Source organism: Elephas maximus, chromosome 10 (genome assembly GCF_024166365.1).
Source record: "Elephas maximus indicus isolate mEleMax1 chromosome 10, mEleMax1 primary haplotype, whole genome shotgun sequence".
Lineage (NCBI taxonomy): Eukaryota > Metazoa > Chordata > Mammalia > Proboscidea > Elephantidae > Elephas > Elephas maximus.
The window spans coordinates 34,296,513-34,314,166 of record NC_064828.1 but is presented as its reverse complement, the minus strand read 5'-3'; the positions used below and the strand labels follow the sequence as shown (position 1 = coordinate 34,314,166).

General features: G+C 43.4%; 2 protein-coding genes across 2 annotated transcripts in view; both read left to right on the top strand.

Annotated features, from left to right (window-relative positions):
* AJUBA (ajuba LIM protein) overlaps window positions 1-9,665 on the top strand; it is a 25,121-nt gene extending 15,456 nt beyond the window's left edge. Inside the window, exon 8 of the mRNA XM_049899587.1 lies at window positions 9,609-9,665. Within this exon, the coding sequence (XP_049755544.1) occupies window positions 9,609-9,620 (12 nt within the window). The 3' untranslated portion in view covers window positions 9,621-9,665. The remainder of the gene's footprint in view (window positions 1-9,608) is intronic.
* HAUS4 (HAUS augmin like complex subunit 4) lies at window positions 9,610-17,654 on the top strand. Its single transcript, XM_049899601.1, has 9 exons — window positions 9,610-9,693; window positions 13,304-13,446; window positions 13,536-13,667; window positions 14,001-14,135; window positions 14,999-15,095; window positions 15,945-16,090; window positions 16,511-16,641; window positions 17,002-17,070; window positions 17,215-17,654. Exons 1-9 carry the CDS (start codon window positions 9,639-9,641, stop codon window positions 17,396-17,398), a joined length of 1,092 nt encoding a protein of 363 aa, XP_049755558.1. The 5' UTR covers window positions 9,610-9,638; the 3' UTR covers window positions 17,399-17,654.

The window sequence follows — 17,654 nt, the reverse complement described above, 5'->3', positions numbered from 1 at the left end:
TTTGCCATAACACCTTAATCATAGGAGGCGTTTGAAAATTCACAACGTGTGTTCATCCCAAGCATGAAACTCCACATACCTTTTGGTGGGTCTCTTTCTCACTGGTTCTGATAAAATTTTTAAATGAGAAAATCTCTTTCATATACAACTCAGTATAAGACAGTGTCGCCATCAGTTTAAAATCCAGGGAGTACTTTTATCAGCCTGGCACGTTTTCACATTACAGCAGCGTGCTCGGTCGTTACAAGAACTGCACGCAGTGTGCTTCCTGTCTAGCTTTCCAGAATGGTGCTAGGCTTCCTCTTCTGAATCAATTTCCTTTACTGTCTCCTATTCCTTTGGTAAAAATCGTTTCAATCTGTTCCGTTTTTGAGCCACATTTCTCGAAGCTTTTCTTCGAGATCCAAAATTTCCCATCAGGCCTTGTGTATCTACTAGTTCCCAATAACGTCTCAAGGTGAAACCAGGCTTCTTCAGTTCGCAGGTGGCTGGCCAGTTGTTGCAGCACCGTTTGTTGAAAAGACTTGTCTTTTCTCCACTCATCCCAGTTTATATAACAAACGTTGCTGTGAACAGACAGGCAACCTCGAAGCCACAAGGGACTGGGTTTGAATTCCCCTTCAATTGCAAAAAATGGCACATTATGCACATTTGTTCCCGAAATTTTCATTTGATGTCACAGGTTGATTGTACATTTTCTTCACCGACTTGTTTTTTTTTTAAATCATGTACTTACAATGGGCATGAAATCATCGAGCTTAATTATCCATAGCTGTGGGTCTGAGTACCTTCATTTGCCAGTGAACACCCGGAAGAATAATTCTAAAACTTATGGACTGCCTGTAAGAATGTTTATTCCTAAAACTAGTTTCTGGGTCCATAAACCCAAAAAGTCCATAAGACCATAATATATTCCTGCTACTTGCCTTCAATACTTTGGTAGTGGTTTGACTTTTTTTTTTCAAAATTTTCTAAACAATTGCTCCGTGAATTGAAATTCATTGCCAAGTTCCAATGGCTATTTTAGTGGCCTAGCTTTGAAACTGGTAATTTAAACCCAAATTTTCAGCGTGAGCACATGCTCTACGCAAAGATTTCGATTAGTATTACAAGTAAAATACTAAATACTCGCCTGGAATCTCTCAGGAGCACTTTTTTTTCCTAGCTACAGTGTGGGAGGCAGAGTCCCTGCAATGTTCTTGGCAGACTTCTATTCTCTGTAACTAAACAATCCAGCAAAAGAATGTCTAAGTCTGAAAGGACAAGTAGATTTTTCTCAGACTCCCGTTTACATTTATCATCAAGTTCAAAACATATATGTGACCACTTAACAACCATAAGGGTGGCTATAATGAAAAAATAGAAAATAAGCATTGGCAAAGATATGGAGAAATTGGAACCCTCGTCCGTGGCTGCTGGGAGTGTTAAATGGTGTAGCCACGATGAAACATGGCTTGAAGCTGTGAAGCAGTTTCTTGAAAAATTAAACACAGAATTATCATATGACCCATGATCATATATATTCCTAGGTATATACTCCCAAAGAATTGAAGACCAGTTTTTATTTGAAACTGAAGGAATTGCTGAACTTAGAGTAACTATTATGTCCACAAAAACTTGTACACAATCGTTTGTAGCAGCATTAGTCAAAATAGCCAAAAGGCAGAAGCAACTCAAATGTCCATCAGTGGATGAACGGATGAACAAATTGTACCACTACAATTTATACAATGGAATACTATGCAGCCATAAAAAGGAATGAAGTGGATGCCCTTTATCACCGCTCTTATTCAACATTGTGCTAGAGGTCCTAGCCAGAGCAATTAAGCTAGACAAAGAAATAAAGGGCATCCGGATTGGCAAGGAGGAAGTAAAGCTATCACTATTTGCAGATGACATGATCTTATACACAGAAAACCCTAAGGAATCCTCCAGAAAACTACTGAAACTAATAGAAGAGTTTGGCAGAGTCTCAGGTTATAAGATAAACATACAAAAATCACTTGGATTCCTCCACATCAACAAAAAGAACATCGAAGAGGAAATAACCAAATCAATACCATTCACAGTAGCCCCCAAGAAGATAAAATACTTAGGAATAAATCTTACCAAAGATGTAAAAGACCTATACAAAGAAAACTACAAAGCTCTACTGCAAGAAACTAAAAAGGACCTACTTAAGTGGAAAAACATACCTTGCTCATGGATAGGAAGACTTAATATAGTAAAAATGTCCATTCTACCAAAAGCCATCTATACATACAATGCACTTCCGATCCAAATTCCAATGACGTTTTTTAACGTGATGGAGAAACAAATCACCAACTTCATATGGAAGGGAAAGAAGCCTCGAATAAGTAAAGCATTACTGAAAAAGAAGAAGAAAGTGGGAGGCCTCACTCTACCTGATTTTAGAACCTGTTATACAGCCACAGTAGTCAAAACAGCCTAGTACTGGTACAACAACAGGCACATAGACCAATGGAACAGAATTGAGAACCCAGATATAAATCCATCCACATATGAGCAGCTGATATTTGACAAAGGCCCAGTGTCAGTTAATTGGGGGAAAGATAGTCTTTTTAACAAATGGTGCTGGCGTAACTGGATATCCATTTGCAAAAAAATGAAATAGGACCCATACCTCACGCCATGCACAAAAACTAACTCCAAGTGGATCAAAGACCTAAACATAAAGACTAAAACGATAAAGATCATGGAAGAAAAAATAGGGACAACGTTAGGAGCCCTAATACAAGGCATAAACAGAATACAAAACATTACCAAAAATGACGAAGAGAAACCCGATAACTGGGAGCTCCTAAAAATCAAACACCTATACTCATCTAAAGACTTCACCAAAAGAGTAAAAAGACCACCTACAGATTGGGAAAAAATTTTCAGCTATGACATCTCTGACCAGCGCCTGATCTGTAAAATCTATATGATTCTGTTAAAACTCAACCACGAAAAGACAAACAACCCAATCAAAAAGTGGGCAAAGGATATGAACACGCACTTCACTAAAGAAGATATTCAGGCAGCTAACAGATACATGAGAAAATGCTCTCGATCATTAGCTATTAGAGAAATGCAAATTAAAACTACGATGAGATTCCATCTCACTCCAACAAGGCTGGCATTAATCCAAAAAACACAAAATAATAAATGTTGGAGAGGCTGCGGAGAGATTGGAATTCTTATGCACTGCTGGTGGGAATGTAAAATGGTACAACCACTTTGGAAATCTATCTGGCGTTATCTTAAACAGTTAGAAATAGAACTACCATACAACCCAGAAATCCCACTCCTCGGAATATACCCTAGAGAAATAAGAGCCTTCACACAAACAGATATATGCACACCCATGTTTATTGCAGCTCTGTTTATAATAGCAAAAAGCTGGAAGCAATCAAGGTGTCCATCAGCAGATGAATGGTTAAATAAATTGTGGTATATTCACACAATGGAATACTACGCATCGATAAAGAACAGTGAGGAATCTGTGAAACATTTCATAACATGGAGGAACCTGGAAGGCATTATGCTGAGTGAAATTAGAGGCAAAAGGACAAATATTGTATAAGACCACTATTATAAGATCTTGAGAAATTGTATAAACTGGGAAGAACACATACTTTTATGGTTACGGGGTGGGGAGGGAGGGAGGGTGGGAGAGGGTTATTTACTGATTAGTTAGTAGATAAGAACTACTTTAGGTGAAGGGAAGGACAATACTCAATATATGGAAGGTCAGCTCAACTGGACTGGACCAAAAGCAAAGAAGTTTCCAGGATAAACTGAATGCTTCAAAGGTCAGCGGAGCAAGGGCGGGGGTTTGGGGACTATGGCTTAAGGGGACTTCTAAGTCAATTGGCAAAATAATACTATTATGAAAACATTCTGCATCCCGCTTTGAAATGTGGCGTCTGGGGTCTTAAATGCTAACAAGCAGCCATCTAAGATGCATCAATTGGTCTCAACCCACCTGGATCAAAGGAGAATGAAGAACACCAAGGTCACACGATAACTATGAGCCCAGGAGACAGAAAGGGCCACATGAACCAGAGACTTACATCATCCTGAGACCAGAAGAACTAGATGGTGCCCGGCCACAACCGATGACTGCCCTGACAGGGAGCACGACAGAGAACCCCTGAGGGAGCAGGAGATCAGTGGGATGCAGACCCCAAATTCTCATAAAAAGACCAGACTTAATGGTCTGACTGAGACTAGAGGAATCCCGGCAGTCATGGTCCCCAAACCTTCTGTTGGCCCAGGACAGGAACCATTCCCGAAGACAACTCATCGGACATGGAAGGGACTGGACAATGGGTTGGAGAGAGATGCTGACGAAGAGTGCGCTACTTGTATCGGGTGGACACTTGAGACTGTGTTGGCATCTCCCGTCTGGAGGGGAGATGGGAGGGTAGAGAGGGTTAGAAACTGGCAAAATGGTCAAGAAAGGAGAGACTGGAAGGAGGGAGCAGGCTGACTCATTCCGGGGAGAGTAAGTGGGAGTATGGAGTAAGGTGTATATAAGCTTATATGTGACAGACTGACTTGATTTGTAAACTTTCACTTAAACACAATAAAAATTATTTTAAAAAATACATTAATATTTTTAGAAGACTTGATCAAGAGCGATGTCTTTAAGAAGTTAAAACTAGATGGAGGGTTGTAGCTAGGCCTAACCTTATCTTCCCTATCCCACCCCTCAGAAGCCTAGGTCAGGAATACTTAAACATGTTCTTGACTTTATCTTAAAGAGCATTTAATGAGTGATTGTATTTTGCAGATGGAAGAGCAGAAGGTGAGATGAACAGCACTGATGAAGAGACAGGTCTATAAAGGCCAAGCATTCCACAGAGCAAATAAATCTATGTATGGCATTAGCACTCTGGGGGGGCTTGAAAAATTCATTCTCTCAACAAGTAAGTGATTCTCTATGCCAAGCAATGAGATAGATACCTTGGGGTCATGGAGGAAGCACCTCCTTAAATGCAAACCCAAACAAGTCTTTATAAAGGATTTCCTACTTCTCAGCAATAAGAAATGAACTAAAAAAATTATTGATACGGCAATGACATGGATGAATCTCAAAATAATTATGCTGAGCAAAAGAAGCCACACACAAAAAAAGAGTTTATCTGTATTTGACTCCATTTATATAATAATATTCTAGGAAGTGCATAGTCAATAGCAATGGAAAGAAGATCTGTGGTTGACTGGGGCAAAGAGGGATGGGAGAGAGGGATTACAAAGAGGCATGATGCAATTTTTAGGGTGAAGCATATGTTATTCACTCTCTTGATTGTGGCCGTGGTTTCATGGATGTATACCTATGTCAAAACTTATCAAATTGTACACTTTAAATATTGTATGCCAATTAAATCTCTATAAGGCTGTTTTTTTAAAAATCAGGAAAATGTGAGAGACAGAGAGAGAAGAGGATAAAGAGAGAGAAAAGGGGGGAGAGGAGAGAATGAATCCAGTGCTTCTCTTGCAATTCTTTCTTGTTCAAGGACACCAGATGGTGTCTGATTGTAAGATCCTTTTTACAGTATTTTGCTGCGTTTTTAACTGTCAGTATGGCCTATAGCTCAACTTTCTAGCCATACGTAGCATCGGCCTCTAAAATCCTTCACTTCAGCTGATCCAGACCCCCAGAATGCAGCTTATATCTCATTTGCTGGGGCGTTTCTACCATTCTAAATGATCTAAAATTTCTCTTTCCTTTCAGAACAGTTAAGATTAAGATTTATAAAATCTTCTTACCCATTCCTGCAGAAAGAATTCTTTACCTTCTTCAAGTTTCTCTAGTATTTATAATCTAAAGTGCTCTTTGACACCTATTTGCTGCTGTGTATTATTTTCTTCTCATGTACTTATGTCTTATATTCTCAACTAGATTATCCACTTCTTCAGGGCAGAGACTGGGTCATATTTATCTTTGTGTCTCTCCAAGGCACTTAATCAGTGCTTAATAAGTGTCAATTACTTTCTCAGCCATTATCTCATTTGATCATTACATCAACACTGTGAGGTTGGAGAAGCTAGAAATATGTTATTGCCTCCTTTTGACAGATGAGGAACCTGAAGCTCCCAGCAGTTCATGATCTGCCCAAGGTCACACAGCTTGTGAGGGACAGAGCTGGAATAGATAACTGCAGAAGAAAAACCAATCTAATTCAAGGCTTCCCATCACTATCCCTTTTATCCTCTCCTACCTGAAGACAGGCCTCTGCACCTTTCACCTCCTCATTCCCCAAGTACTTTAGAGCTGCCTAGCCAAAGCTTTGTAGTACCATGTTAGAGAACTCGACAAATCTTGGAGACGAAATTTTCGTAGATTTCTGATCAGCTCTGAGGCACTAAAGCATGCTTGCTATTTTGTTCTAAGTGTCGTTGGTTAGGGGCATTATGCCTGATATTTAATGATGCTGCACTACAGAGCTGAGGAAGCATAAATGATTTTTAAAAGCCTTGCAAAATGACAGCACTTTAATATTAAGCATAAAAGGTGGCAACTGATGAGATGACCAGGGATATAAAATTTCTGTCCTGGGTCTCACCATTCCTCTCTCCATTCTCTAGCTGGTACTGAAGGAAAAGGTGAAACTCCACCTCCCAGCACATTTACCCCTGAGATTCCTTCTTCACCACCCCCAGGCTATCAATTTCTTCTCTAAGGCATAAGATTTGATAGACTTGGTGCAGTTTCCTTAGCCTTAGTTTTTTTTTTTTTAATAATTCACCTTTTGACTAGATTCTAGTCAGCTTGAAAAAGAAGAGGGTGTGGGTGTGGTGGGGTTGGGTTTAAGACTAAGACGAGAAGTGAATGAAGAATGAGCGATAAAGGGGAGGGTAGAGGAGCCCGGTGGTGCAGTGGTTAAGGTCTACGGCTGCTAACCAAAAGGTCGGCGGTTCAACCCACCAACCGCTCCTTGGAAACCCTAAGGGGAAGTTCTACTCTGTCCTATAGGGTCGCTATGAGTCTCAGTCGACTCGACAGCAACAGTTTTACAGAGGAGCGCAGGGAAGAAAGTGAGGGGGAAGTGGAACCAGGGGGCAGAAGATGGAACTGCACACGCAGCTGGGCGGGCAGCGCCTAAGAGCCAAGCCCGGTGCGGAGGCTCGCAGGGGTGGGAAGGCCCGGAAGGGCCACTGAGACAGGGCAGGAGGGACATAAGCGGCGCCCGCACGGCCTCTCACTGAGTCGGGAAGACGAGCCCTGGCTGCGTCGCCGGCTCCACTAGACTCCGCCATTCGCTAGCTGCGACCTTGAACAAGTCACGTAACTTCTTTGCGCCTCAGTTTTCCCCTCTGTAAACTGGGTAGGATAGTGACTTCCTTGTAAGAAGATGTAAGAACTAAGTGAGGCCAGGCAAGGAAGGCAAAACACTCGGCACAGTGCCTGACTCATCGTAGGCCCTCAAAAATGTTAGCAACGATTATCACCATTTTCTCAACATTTGCCCTTAAATGGGGGGGAAGGTACCCAAAAGCGCAGGGGCAAGGAAGCCTTCCTGACACTGCCACCTTTCCCAGCCGGGTCTCCAGAGCACCGGTTGGCCGACCGTTGGGGACGAAGGGAACACGCCCTGGGAGGGGCGGGGCCTACCGTTCCCGCCTCGCGGGTGACCCCGCCCCCTTCTCCCTCCCACGAGAGCTGTCGGCTCCTTTTCTGCTCTTTTCCTTCCCCCTCCCCTCCCGCGCCGTCCTCCTGGGCCTCGCTTCCCCCCGCCTCTGCGCGAGGCCTGAGTGAGAGGTTCCGGAGCCCGGGCGCGGGCGGGGTCCCGGTGTCGACGCCGACCGGTTCCGGCTGCCACTAGGTGCGCAGGTTTGCTTCAGAGGGTCGGCGGGCGGCGCTGCGGGGAGGAGGAGCGCTGGAAGGGTCAATTCGGCCAGCCCCCGGTCTCCGGGCGCTGATGCCGCCCTCGCCCTTGGGAATCCTTGGCGGCTCAGACAGACGGGAAGTAGGCGCCGGAGAGCCCGCTCCGCATTTTGATTCATCTGGGGCCCTGTAAGGGTCACATCTTGTGAAAATACCTGTAAAATCAATTTAACGTTCAGTGCAGCGTGTAAAGACAGCTCTAAGAATTTAAAAGACGCTTGAGTCAGAACATTTAAATGCTTGGGTCCCGGTAGCAGCGTTTTAACTCGTCTGAGTGCAGAGGGTGGAGAATCGAGCCTGATTGCCGTCACCGTTCACGCCCTGTAACATTTAAAAAAGGGTAAAGAAGAGCACCCTAAAAAACCAAAGTGGGCAGTTGCCCTAGGGAGAGCAGAACAGGCGACATTTTTAAAATTTGGGTCGGTCCTCATTTCCGTGGGTGGAATTTGTCAGCAAAACTTTTATTTGCAGGCTGAGATCAATGAGAAACAGAACTGTTAAAACACTGCGCTTAACTAAGTAGTGGCTTTTGTTGATAAGTCGATTGTGTTATTAATTCTTATGTCTCATCCGAGGCAGGAATTGTTATCGCAGTTTTGCAGGTGGGAAAAACTTTGGCACAGAAGACATTTATTTCCCTCAATAATCACTTAGAAGCAATGGCCGAGCTGCAGATTAAGTCCTAGAATTCTGACTTCTCACCTGTGTCCCTCTCTGGACCATGTTACAAAACAAATGAGTAGTTACTTTGATGTAACTCATAAAAGGAAGGAGTAAACCAAATGTTCTGTGAACATGAAGTGTTAAAATATAACCTTCAATGTCTGTTCTTTGACAGGCTCAGCTGTCCTTTGGAATTGGATACCTTAGAGAAAGGAGGGAGGGGATGGAGCCAAGGAATGGAAAATAACGTTCAAGGGAAAATGTTTGTCTCCTGAGTCCAAATTGTGCCCATCTTTACTGCCCCTCTGCATTGATGTCATTTTTTGCAGTGTACTCCATAATCTGTCAACAACACTGACAGCTCAAGTCCCAGCCTCAGCCACATTAACTACACCTTTGTGGTACTCTGGGCGCACTGACCTCACTGTCAGTCTCCTTGTCATGTTTTTTCCTCTGGGTGCTCTTTACCAATGCTCTTATGTGAAAATCAGTTGTTGTTGTTCAAGTGCGGAATGGTCTGTCATTCCTGGAGAATGATTCCAGAGTTAATGATCAAAAACTACCAACAGATCTTAGACGAAAGGACAAGTTAAGCACAGAAGACTATTGTGGAATTTGAGGTTTAGCTGAGTTATTTGACTGGGGGAAGAAAGCAGACTCTGATTTTTTTTTTTTTTCCCTTTCCCCAGTTCACGCATAACTGGAAATCAGCAGCCAGTTTTAACTTAGATTTAGTGGGGGAGGAGGCGGTCTCTTGTTTAGACTTCAGTGAATTTGCGTTCTCTTTCTTAAGAAGGCTCCATTTTGGACCACTTGGAACAGGTGCAAGCATTTCTGTGCTTAGAATACAAAATGTTTTGCCACTTGTGAGTCTGTCCATAAACCTTGTATAAGAGCTTGGGACCCAGGATGTGTGAGAGAGCCCTTCTCTGTAAGAGGCATCCCTGAGATTCCTCCCCACCTTGTGGACAACAGAGATTTGAACCCCAGGTAGATTCCTCCAGAGCAGCCAGCCAGTTGATTCATCCTTATGTTTTCTTCTACTCAGTTCCACAGATAAGAATTCCGAGAAAATCAAATGGCATCCGGGGATTTCTGCTTACCTGGAGAAGGTATGGAAATACTCCAACAAGGTAAGGATAGCCATTTGCAAGAAGTTTGATGACTTATCCAGAGAGGCCTTATTTAAGTTCTTGCCTTCTATAATAAAAACGATTTTTAATGTTTATTGGTATAGTTTATAGAAGCCTAAGTTTCTGGGAAAGCTAGAATTCATGAAGATTCGGGCACTTTCATTTTGGAAAACATTGCCCCAACTCCTGTTCAGTACCGGGTTGTGCAGTGAACTAAAAACTCAAGATTCTCCCATACTGCATTATCAAGCATATGATAAAAGCAACCAGCAAATTCCTCAAAGGCTTCATTCTTACCTCTGTCTTAAATTTTTTCTTATTTTGTTCTCCAAAATCTCAGGTTCTTCCATGTCTTAAATCTTTCTACATTTTTGTCTCAGTTATCTAGTGCTGCTATAACAGAAATATCGCACATGGATGGCTTTCACAAACAGAAATTCATTCTCTCACAGTCTAGGAGGCTGGAAGTCTGAATTCAGGGTGTCAGCTCCTGGGGAATTCATTCTCTCTGTGTCGGTTCTGGGGGAAGGTCCTTGTCATCAAACTTCCCCTGGTCTAGGAGCTTCTCAGCTCAGGAACCCTGGGTCCAAAGGACACGCTCTGTTCCCAGCACTTCTTTTTTAGTAGCATGAGGTCCCTGTCCTCTCTGCTCGCCTCTCACTTTCATATCTCAAAAGAGACTGACTCAAGATACAACCTAATCCTGTAGATTGAGTCCTGCCTCATTTTAACATAACTGCCTCTAATCCTGCCTCATTAACATCATAGAGGTTAGGATTTATAATACATAGGATAATCACATCATATCACAGAATGGTGGACAATCACACAATACTGGGAATCATGGCCTAGCCAAGTTGATACACAATTTTGGGGGACACAATTCTAACCATAACAATCTTGAATCCTTTCTTTATCTTAAATTCTTCAAGAACTTTAATCTTCTATATTTTGACCATTTCCATATTGAATCCTTAAATACCTTGTTGTCAGCTGCCATCATTATCCCCCAATTCATGGTGACCCCGTGCACAACGGAATGAAACAGTGCCTGGTCCTGCACCATCTCCATGAGTGGTTGCAAATCAGACCACTGTGATTCATAGGGTTTTCATTGGCTGATTTTTCAGAAATAGATCACCAGACCTTTCTTCCTAGTCCATCTTAGCCTGGAAGTTCCTCTGAAACCTGTTCAGCATTCAAGCCGCCAATGATACACAAGTGGTGGCTGTGTATAAGGTACATTGGCCAGAAATTGAACCCAGGTCTCCCACATGGAAAGCGTGAATTCTACCACTGAACCACCACTGCCCCCTTACCAATCCCTTAGGAAAGAAAAAAGGAGATTTTTTAAAAATTATACTTTAAGTGAAAGTTAAGCTCAAGTGAGTTTCTCATATAAAAACTTATACACACATACTTATGTGACCCTAGTTGCTCTCCCTATAATGTGACGGCACACTCCTCCCTTCTACCCTGGATTTCCCATATCCATTCAACCAGCTCCTGTCACCTGCATTTTCATCTTGCCTCCAGAGAGGAGCTGCCCATTTAGTCTCATGTAGTTACTGCAGCGAAGAAGTATACTCTTCCCAAGTATCATCTGATGTCTTATAGTCCAGTTTAATCTTTGTCTGAAGAGTTGGCTTTGGAATGGTTTTAGTTCTGGGCCATGTCTGCCGGGGTTCCTCCAGTCTCAGTCAGACCATTAAATCTGGATTTTTACTAGGATTGAGTTCTGCACCCCACTTTTCTTCTACTCCATCAGGGACTCTGTTGTGTTCCCTGTCAGGGCGGTTCTTAGTGGTAGCCGGGAACCATCTAGTTCTTCTGGTCTTAGGCTGATGGAGTCTTTGGTTTATGTGGCCCTTTCTGTCTCTTGGGCTAATATTTTCCTTGTGTCTTTGGTGTTCTTCATTCTCCTTTGCTCTAGGTGGGTTAGGACCAGTTGATGAATCTTAGATGGTCACTCGCTAGCTTTTCAGACCCCAGACACCACTCACCAAAGTGGGGTGCAGAACATTTTCTTAATAAACTTTGTTATGCCAGTTGACCTAGATGTTCCCTGAAACCATGGTCCCCAGACCCCCGTCCCAGCTACTCTGTCCCTTGAAGTGTTTGGTTGTATTCATGAGACTTCTTCGCTTTTGGTTTAGTCCAGTTGTGCTGACTTCCCCTGTATTGCGTGTTGTCTTTCCTGTCACCTAAGATAATTCTCATCTACCATCCAGTTAGTGAATACCCCCTTTCCCGCCCCCCCCTCGTAACCATCAAAGAATGTTCTCTTCTGTATTTAAACTTTAAAAAACTCCAATAGGACTTTGGGTATGATGGTCCAAAGAATGAAAATTTGAGTGTTTCGTAAGTAGGAGTAAAACAAAAGACTCCGGCATAGAGCACATGGGAAAAGAGAAAGGAAGCCCCTTTGGTATGTGGAATAACCAGAGGGTTCCAATTTCTTGCACCTTTTTTCTCAAGCATGAACTGCCATTCTACTAAATTCACAAAGGTTACTTAGCCCTACTTATAATAGTGTGTTAAAATTTTTTGCTTGCTCATAACAATATACCTCTCTCAGTCTTGCTTATGTAACTAGAGATCACATCCAAAATTGGAAATTTTTTTTTTTTCCTCATGAACACCAGTTATTCTTGTGAATGAGGCATTTTGGGTATGGTGATCCTTCCAAAAAGGTCCCTAATTCTTGATTCTATTTGTTTAATATTTTCCAACTTCATTTCTGTTTTCTAAGATCTTATTTTATTAGAAGGATCCCTGGTGGTGCAATGGTTAACATTTGGCTGCTAACTGAAAGGTCTGCAGTTCAAATCCACCAGCCACTCTGCAGGAGAAAAGACCTGGTGATATGCTCCCATAAAGGTTATAGCCTAGGAAACCCTATGGGGAAGTTCTGCTCTGTCATATAGGGTTCCTATGAGTTGGAATCGACTTAATGGCACACAACAATTAGAGACTCTAATTGTGTCTCTAATTAGAGACACATTCTTGATTAACATCCTTGTATATAACATAGCCACCACCCATCTGTCAGTTTGTCGTAATGTGGTGGCATGTATATTGCTATGATGGTGGAAGCTTTGCCACCAGTATTTCAAATACCAGCAGGGTCACCCATGATGGACAGGTTTCAGTGGAGCTTCCAGATTAAAACAGACTAGGAAGAAAGGCCTGGCAGTCTACTTAGCCAATGAAAACCCTATGGATCACCAGAGAATATTGTCTGATATAGTGCTGGAAAATGAGTCGGAAGGCACTCAAAATACACAGTAGCCACAACAATGGACTCAAACATTCCAACAATCATGATGACAGCACAGGACCGGGCAAGATTTTGTTCTGTTGTAAAGGGGTTACCATGAGTTAGAGCCTACTCAACAGCAAGTAACAACAGCAACAGTATTATATAGATGCTGGTTACAGTGAGTATTGCCTCTAGTTTATTTGCGGATATTTTAAAAATAAATCTCATTAGATTTCAAAATCTTCTCTACCAAAAACTTAGGTCCTTTTTTGGAAGTGAATATAAATTGAGTTATGCTCAATTATATAGTGAGAGCCCATACCTTCTTTGCTCTTTTGTCCCTCTAAGTCTGCAGTAAACAGCTTCCTCCTTGTAACCTGAATGAAGAGGACCTGTTACAGAACCCGTACTTCGGCAAGCTGCTGCTCAGCGTCTCACAGCATGTGGATGAAAGTGGCTTAAGCCTCACCCTGGCAAAGGAACAGGCTCAGGTAAAGGCCCTGGGAGAAGGGATGATAGGAGGAAGGGGAAGTCCTCCCCAGGGAGAGAGGGTCCTCACGGAGATTTTTTGGTCTTCTAGGCATGGAAAGAAGTGCGACTGCATAAGACGGCATGGCTCAGGTCCGAGATTCTGCAGAGGGTCATCCAAGAGCTCCTTGTAGACTACTATGTGAAGACACAAGACACAAATTTAACTGCTGAGGACAAAAAGGTGAGGCAGGAGAGATGAAGTAGGGGTTGATTACCAGCTATAGAAATGACCAGGCCAACTGTGTCTTTGTCTGATTTTGTGATCTGGGAGAAACAGGAGCTTTGAGTAATAGGTTAGCAGAAAAGAAATGAATGGTAATCATGGGAAAAGGGGTGGGTGTGTTGTCAGAGTTTTTAGAAGAAAGATTGAAAAGGAGGAGGTATTTGCAGCATAGGAGTTACCTGAAGGGGATGACAAGTTTGAGGACTTTAAATGTGTGAAGAACTGGTTTGTGAGGGTAGAGTGGGAGAAATTTTATAGTAACCCCTCTTTGTTATTTTTTCTTTCTTTTAGTTTCATGAGACCCTTGAACAGCGGCTACTGGTGACTGAACTGACACGGCTCTTAGGTCCTGGCCAGGAGGGAGAGGTGCCTTCATTATTAGGACTGGAGAAAGCAGATCTGCTGGAGCTCATGCCACCCTCAGAGGTTGGGGCAGGCAGATATTGGAACCAAAGAAACGAAACGGCTTGATTTCCCCCATATCTAAAAAAAAAAAAATTTGTTAAGTTTCGTTGTTTTTGTAAAAATGATACAGATTCATGGTGGTCAAACTCGAGTGTAGGAAAAATGTTACACAGAAGAAAGTAAAAGCTGAAATCCTACATCTAGAAATAAATACAGTTAGTATTATACACAGCTTGACATAAATGGTACTGTACCCTCCATGCTTGTATAGGCAGTATAATCTGTTTTCACTTAATACATTTTGGACATTTTTCCAAGTCAGTACATAAGTGTAAATGAGATGATTCCTCCTAGTGCCCTCTTAGCACAGAGAGCAGGCACGTAGTTAATGCTCGGTGTTCTTTATATAATCAGTTTAAATCACTGCCAGGTTTCCATTGTGTGGATGTAGCATAATTTGCCTAACCCTGTGGATGGACATTCAGGTTGTTTTTAAATGTTTGCTGTAAGAAACCACACTGATAGGAACATGCTAGTTCATCTATGGCTTTGCCCTCGTATGACAGTTTTCCTAGTGTTTAGTGCTAGGAGTTGGATCGCAGAGTCAGAGGAGGTACATGTAAAACCTGTTGGTACACGTTGCCAGGCTGCTCTCCAGAAAGGTGTTCCTAGTGCTCCTAGTTCCCCTTGCTTTCATCACCATGGGGCCTTGACAATCGTTTTAATCTTTGCTAATTGATAGGCTAAAAATGAATCTCCCTGATGTCTCTTCATGCCTTTTTCTGCGGCCATTATTGACGTCGTTATCGTCAGCTATTCATTGGCTGGATCTTGCTAGTCCTAAGAGTTCTGTTTGCACCTCTTTTTTCACTTCTGTGCTGGAGGACTTTGTGTGGATGAGAGCTCGGCTCCAGCTGGAAGTGGAGGAGCAGCTCAAGAAGAAGTGTTTCACTCTGCTCTGCTACCATGATCCCAATTCAGGTGAGTGCTGGCTCTGCTCTGCCCACAGCTGGCCTTCATGGGGTTCCCGCCTGCTGTTTTGAAAATAGTTGGTGTAATTTGAACTTTTGATTTGGGATAGAAGCTGGGAAGCATTGGAGATGCTTATTCGTTTGTTTCTTTATGGGTGGAATAAAAGTAAGGAATTTTGGAAGGATTCCTTTTTCTGACAAGGTGCTAAGCAGGAGTGTCCTCCTGCTGCTGGGAAGGATGAGTTCTCTCTTCCTAGAATGGCACAGAGAGGGAAGTTTAGGCTCATGAGTGTCCCCTCCTTATCTTTACTTCTGTGACTTAAGAATTAAGAGCTAAATCTGGAATTAAAGGTGAGGGTAAAGAGAATTTAATTTTGAGAAACTAAAACCAAACCAATTGCCATCGAGTCAATTCTAACTCATAACAACCTTAAAGGACAGTGTAGAACCACCCCATAGGGTTTTCAAGGCTGTGATCTTTACGGGAGCAGACTGCCATGTCTTTCTACCACGGAGCAGCTGGTTAATTCAAACCACCAACCTTTTGATTAGCAGCTGAGTGCATAACCACTGCACTACCAGGGCTCCTAGATGTAGGATAAAACCAAAAACCAAACCAGTTGCTGTTCAGTTGATTCTGACTCATAGCAACTCCACAGGGCAGAGCAGAACTGCCCCACAGGGTTTCCAAGTTGTAGCTGGTGAGTTCGAACTGCTGACCTATTAGTTGGCAGCCGAGCTCTTAACCACTGTGGCACCAGGGCTCCAGATGATGTAGGATAGGGGCCCTGAAAAATGGCCTCAGAAGGGCAGTAGCGATTAGGGTTTTCCTGCCCAGTCCTCTTGTCTCTTTGCTCAGATTCAGACAGCGAAACCCTAAAGGCAGCAAAGATGTGGAAACTGGCAGAGGTCCTGGTGAGTGAGAAGCAGCAGTGTCAGGACACCAAGAGCCAGCAGAAGGAGCGGATGGTGCTGCTGGAGAAGCAGAGTGCTACCTACTCCCAGGTTTATCAGGGCAGAGGGACAGCTTCCCCTGCTTTACCCTGACCACAGGGGTACCTTTGAGAAAGCAAAGAATTTCTGATCTGCCCTCTTTTCTTCTCATATTCTTATTTTAGGGGGTTGTTTATCCTGTCAATTTGCAGGGACTCTGAATATTAACCAGTTGCTGTCAAGTCAGTTCTGATTCACGGTGACCCCATGTGTGTCAGAGTGGAACTGTGCTCCATAGGATTTTCCGTGGCTGATTTTTTAAAAGTAGCTCGCCATGCCTTTCTTCTTGGGGTCGTCTGGGTGGACTCAAACCACCAACCTTTTGGTTAACAGCCAAATGCATTAACCATTTGTACCACCCAGGGACCTCCCTGCCCTCTTTTCTTCTGTATTCTGTTTACACCCTCTTCTTCCTGCCCCTTGGGGGCTCAGGTGCTTCTCCGGTGCCTTGCCTTGCTGCAGAGGCTTCTTCAGGAGCATCGACTAAAGACTCAATCTGAGCTGGACTCCATCAATGCCCAGTACCTGGAGATCAAGTGCAGTGCCATGGTGCTTAAGCTGAGGTGAGCTCTGACCCCGTGGATCTAAGGGATTCTGTGGCACACACACCATGCCCAAATCCTCGCCTTCATCCCTCTTTCCTATTTACCATGCTGGCTGCCTTGTGGGGATTCAGTAAACGTCAAACAACAGTATTAGTCTTTGGGTTGCGCCGAGGCTTTCAATATTCTTGAGTCTTCTTTTTTAAAGCCTTCTGTAATAGGTGCTTTACTGTGAGAGAAATTGATCAGGGATTCAGAGTGACTTTGTTTAGCCCGTCACTGCTTAGCCCGTTCCTCGACCCAGGACAGGTACTGTGTCCTATTCCTAAGTCCACTGCTGTCAGGCATCTTCAGTTTGACGTTTCTTTCTTTGTCTGTCAGGATGGAGGAGCTAAAAGTTTTGTCTGACACTTACACTGCTGAGAAGGTGGAAGTTCATCGTCTTATTAGGTAAGAACTCCCAAGGGCCTGGTACAGCTCTTCAGGGCTGCTTCCCACGCTCTTCCAGACTTGTTCATTTCCACATGTTCTCACTCCTGTCTACTTTCTGAGGAGCCACATCCTAATATTGTCCTTCTGTGCCTGGGCTCTCAGGGATCGTTTGGAGGGGGCCATTCGCCTACAAGAGCAGGACATGGAGAAGTCTCGGCAGGTACTGAACACCTATGAGGTCCTCGGGGAGGAGTTTGACAGGCTGGTGAAAGAGTATACCCAACTCAAACAGACAACTGAGAACAAACGCTGGGTCCTCCAGGAGTTCAACAAGGCCTACCACTGAGCACTGGGGGGGCCAGGAAGCCTGCCTTCCACATAGCTGCTGCTTCCTTCCCTCCCTGCTAAAAGGACCACCTCTCCCTGGGGCCACCATCACTACGAGGGAGTGCGGGCACATTTGCTTAAAACACTGCAGTCGTTTAGGCACCCTCTTGGTTTCTCTTTCTTGTTTATGACTGGACCTCTTTTAGAAAATGTAGCAGATTTATATAATTTTATGCACAGCCATTTGTGAGCATCACTCCTGTATTTTATTTGAT

Coding starts and splice junctions, on each gene's coding strand:
- HAUS4 (XM_049899601.1), top strand. CDS start 9,639: ATGGCATCCGGGGATTTCTGCTTACCTGGAGAAGGTATGGAAATACTC. Junction 13,668..14,000: donor TAACTGCTGAGGACAAAAAG/GTGAGGCAGGAG, acceptor TCTTTCTTTTAG/TTTCATGAGACCCTTGAACA. Junction 17,071..17,214: donor GAAGTTCATCGTCTTATTAG/GTAAGAACTCCC, acceptor CTGGGCTCTCAG/GGATCGTTTGGAGGGGGCCA.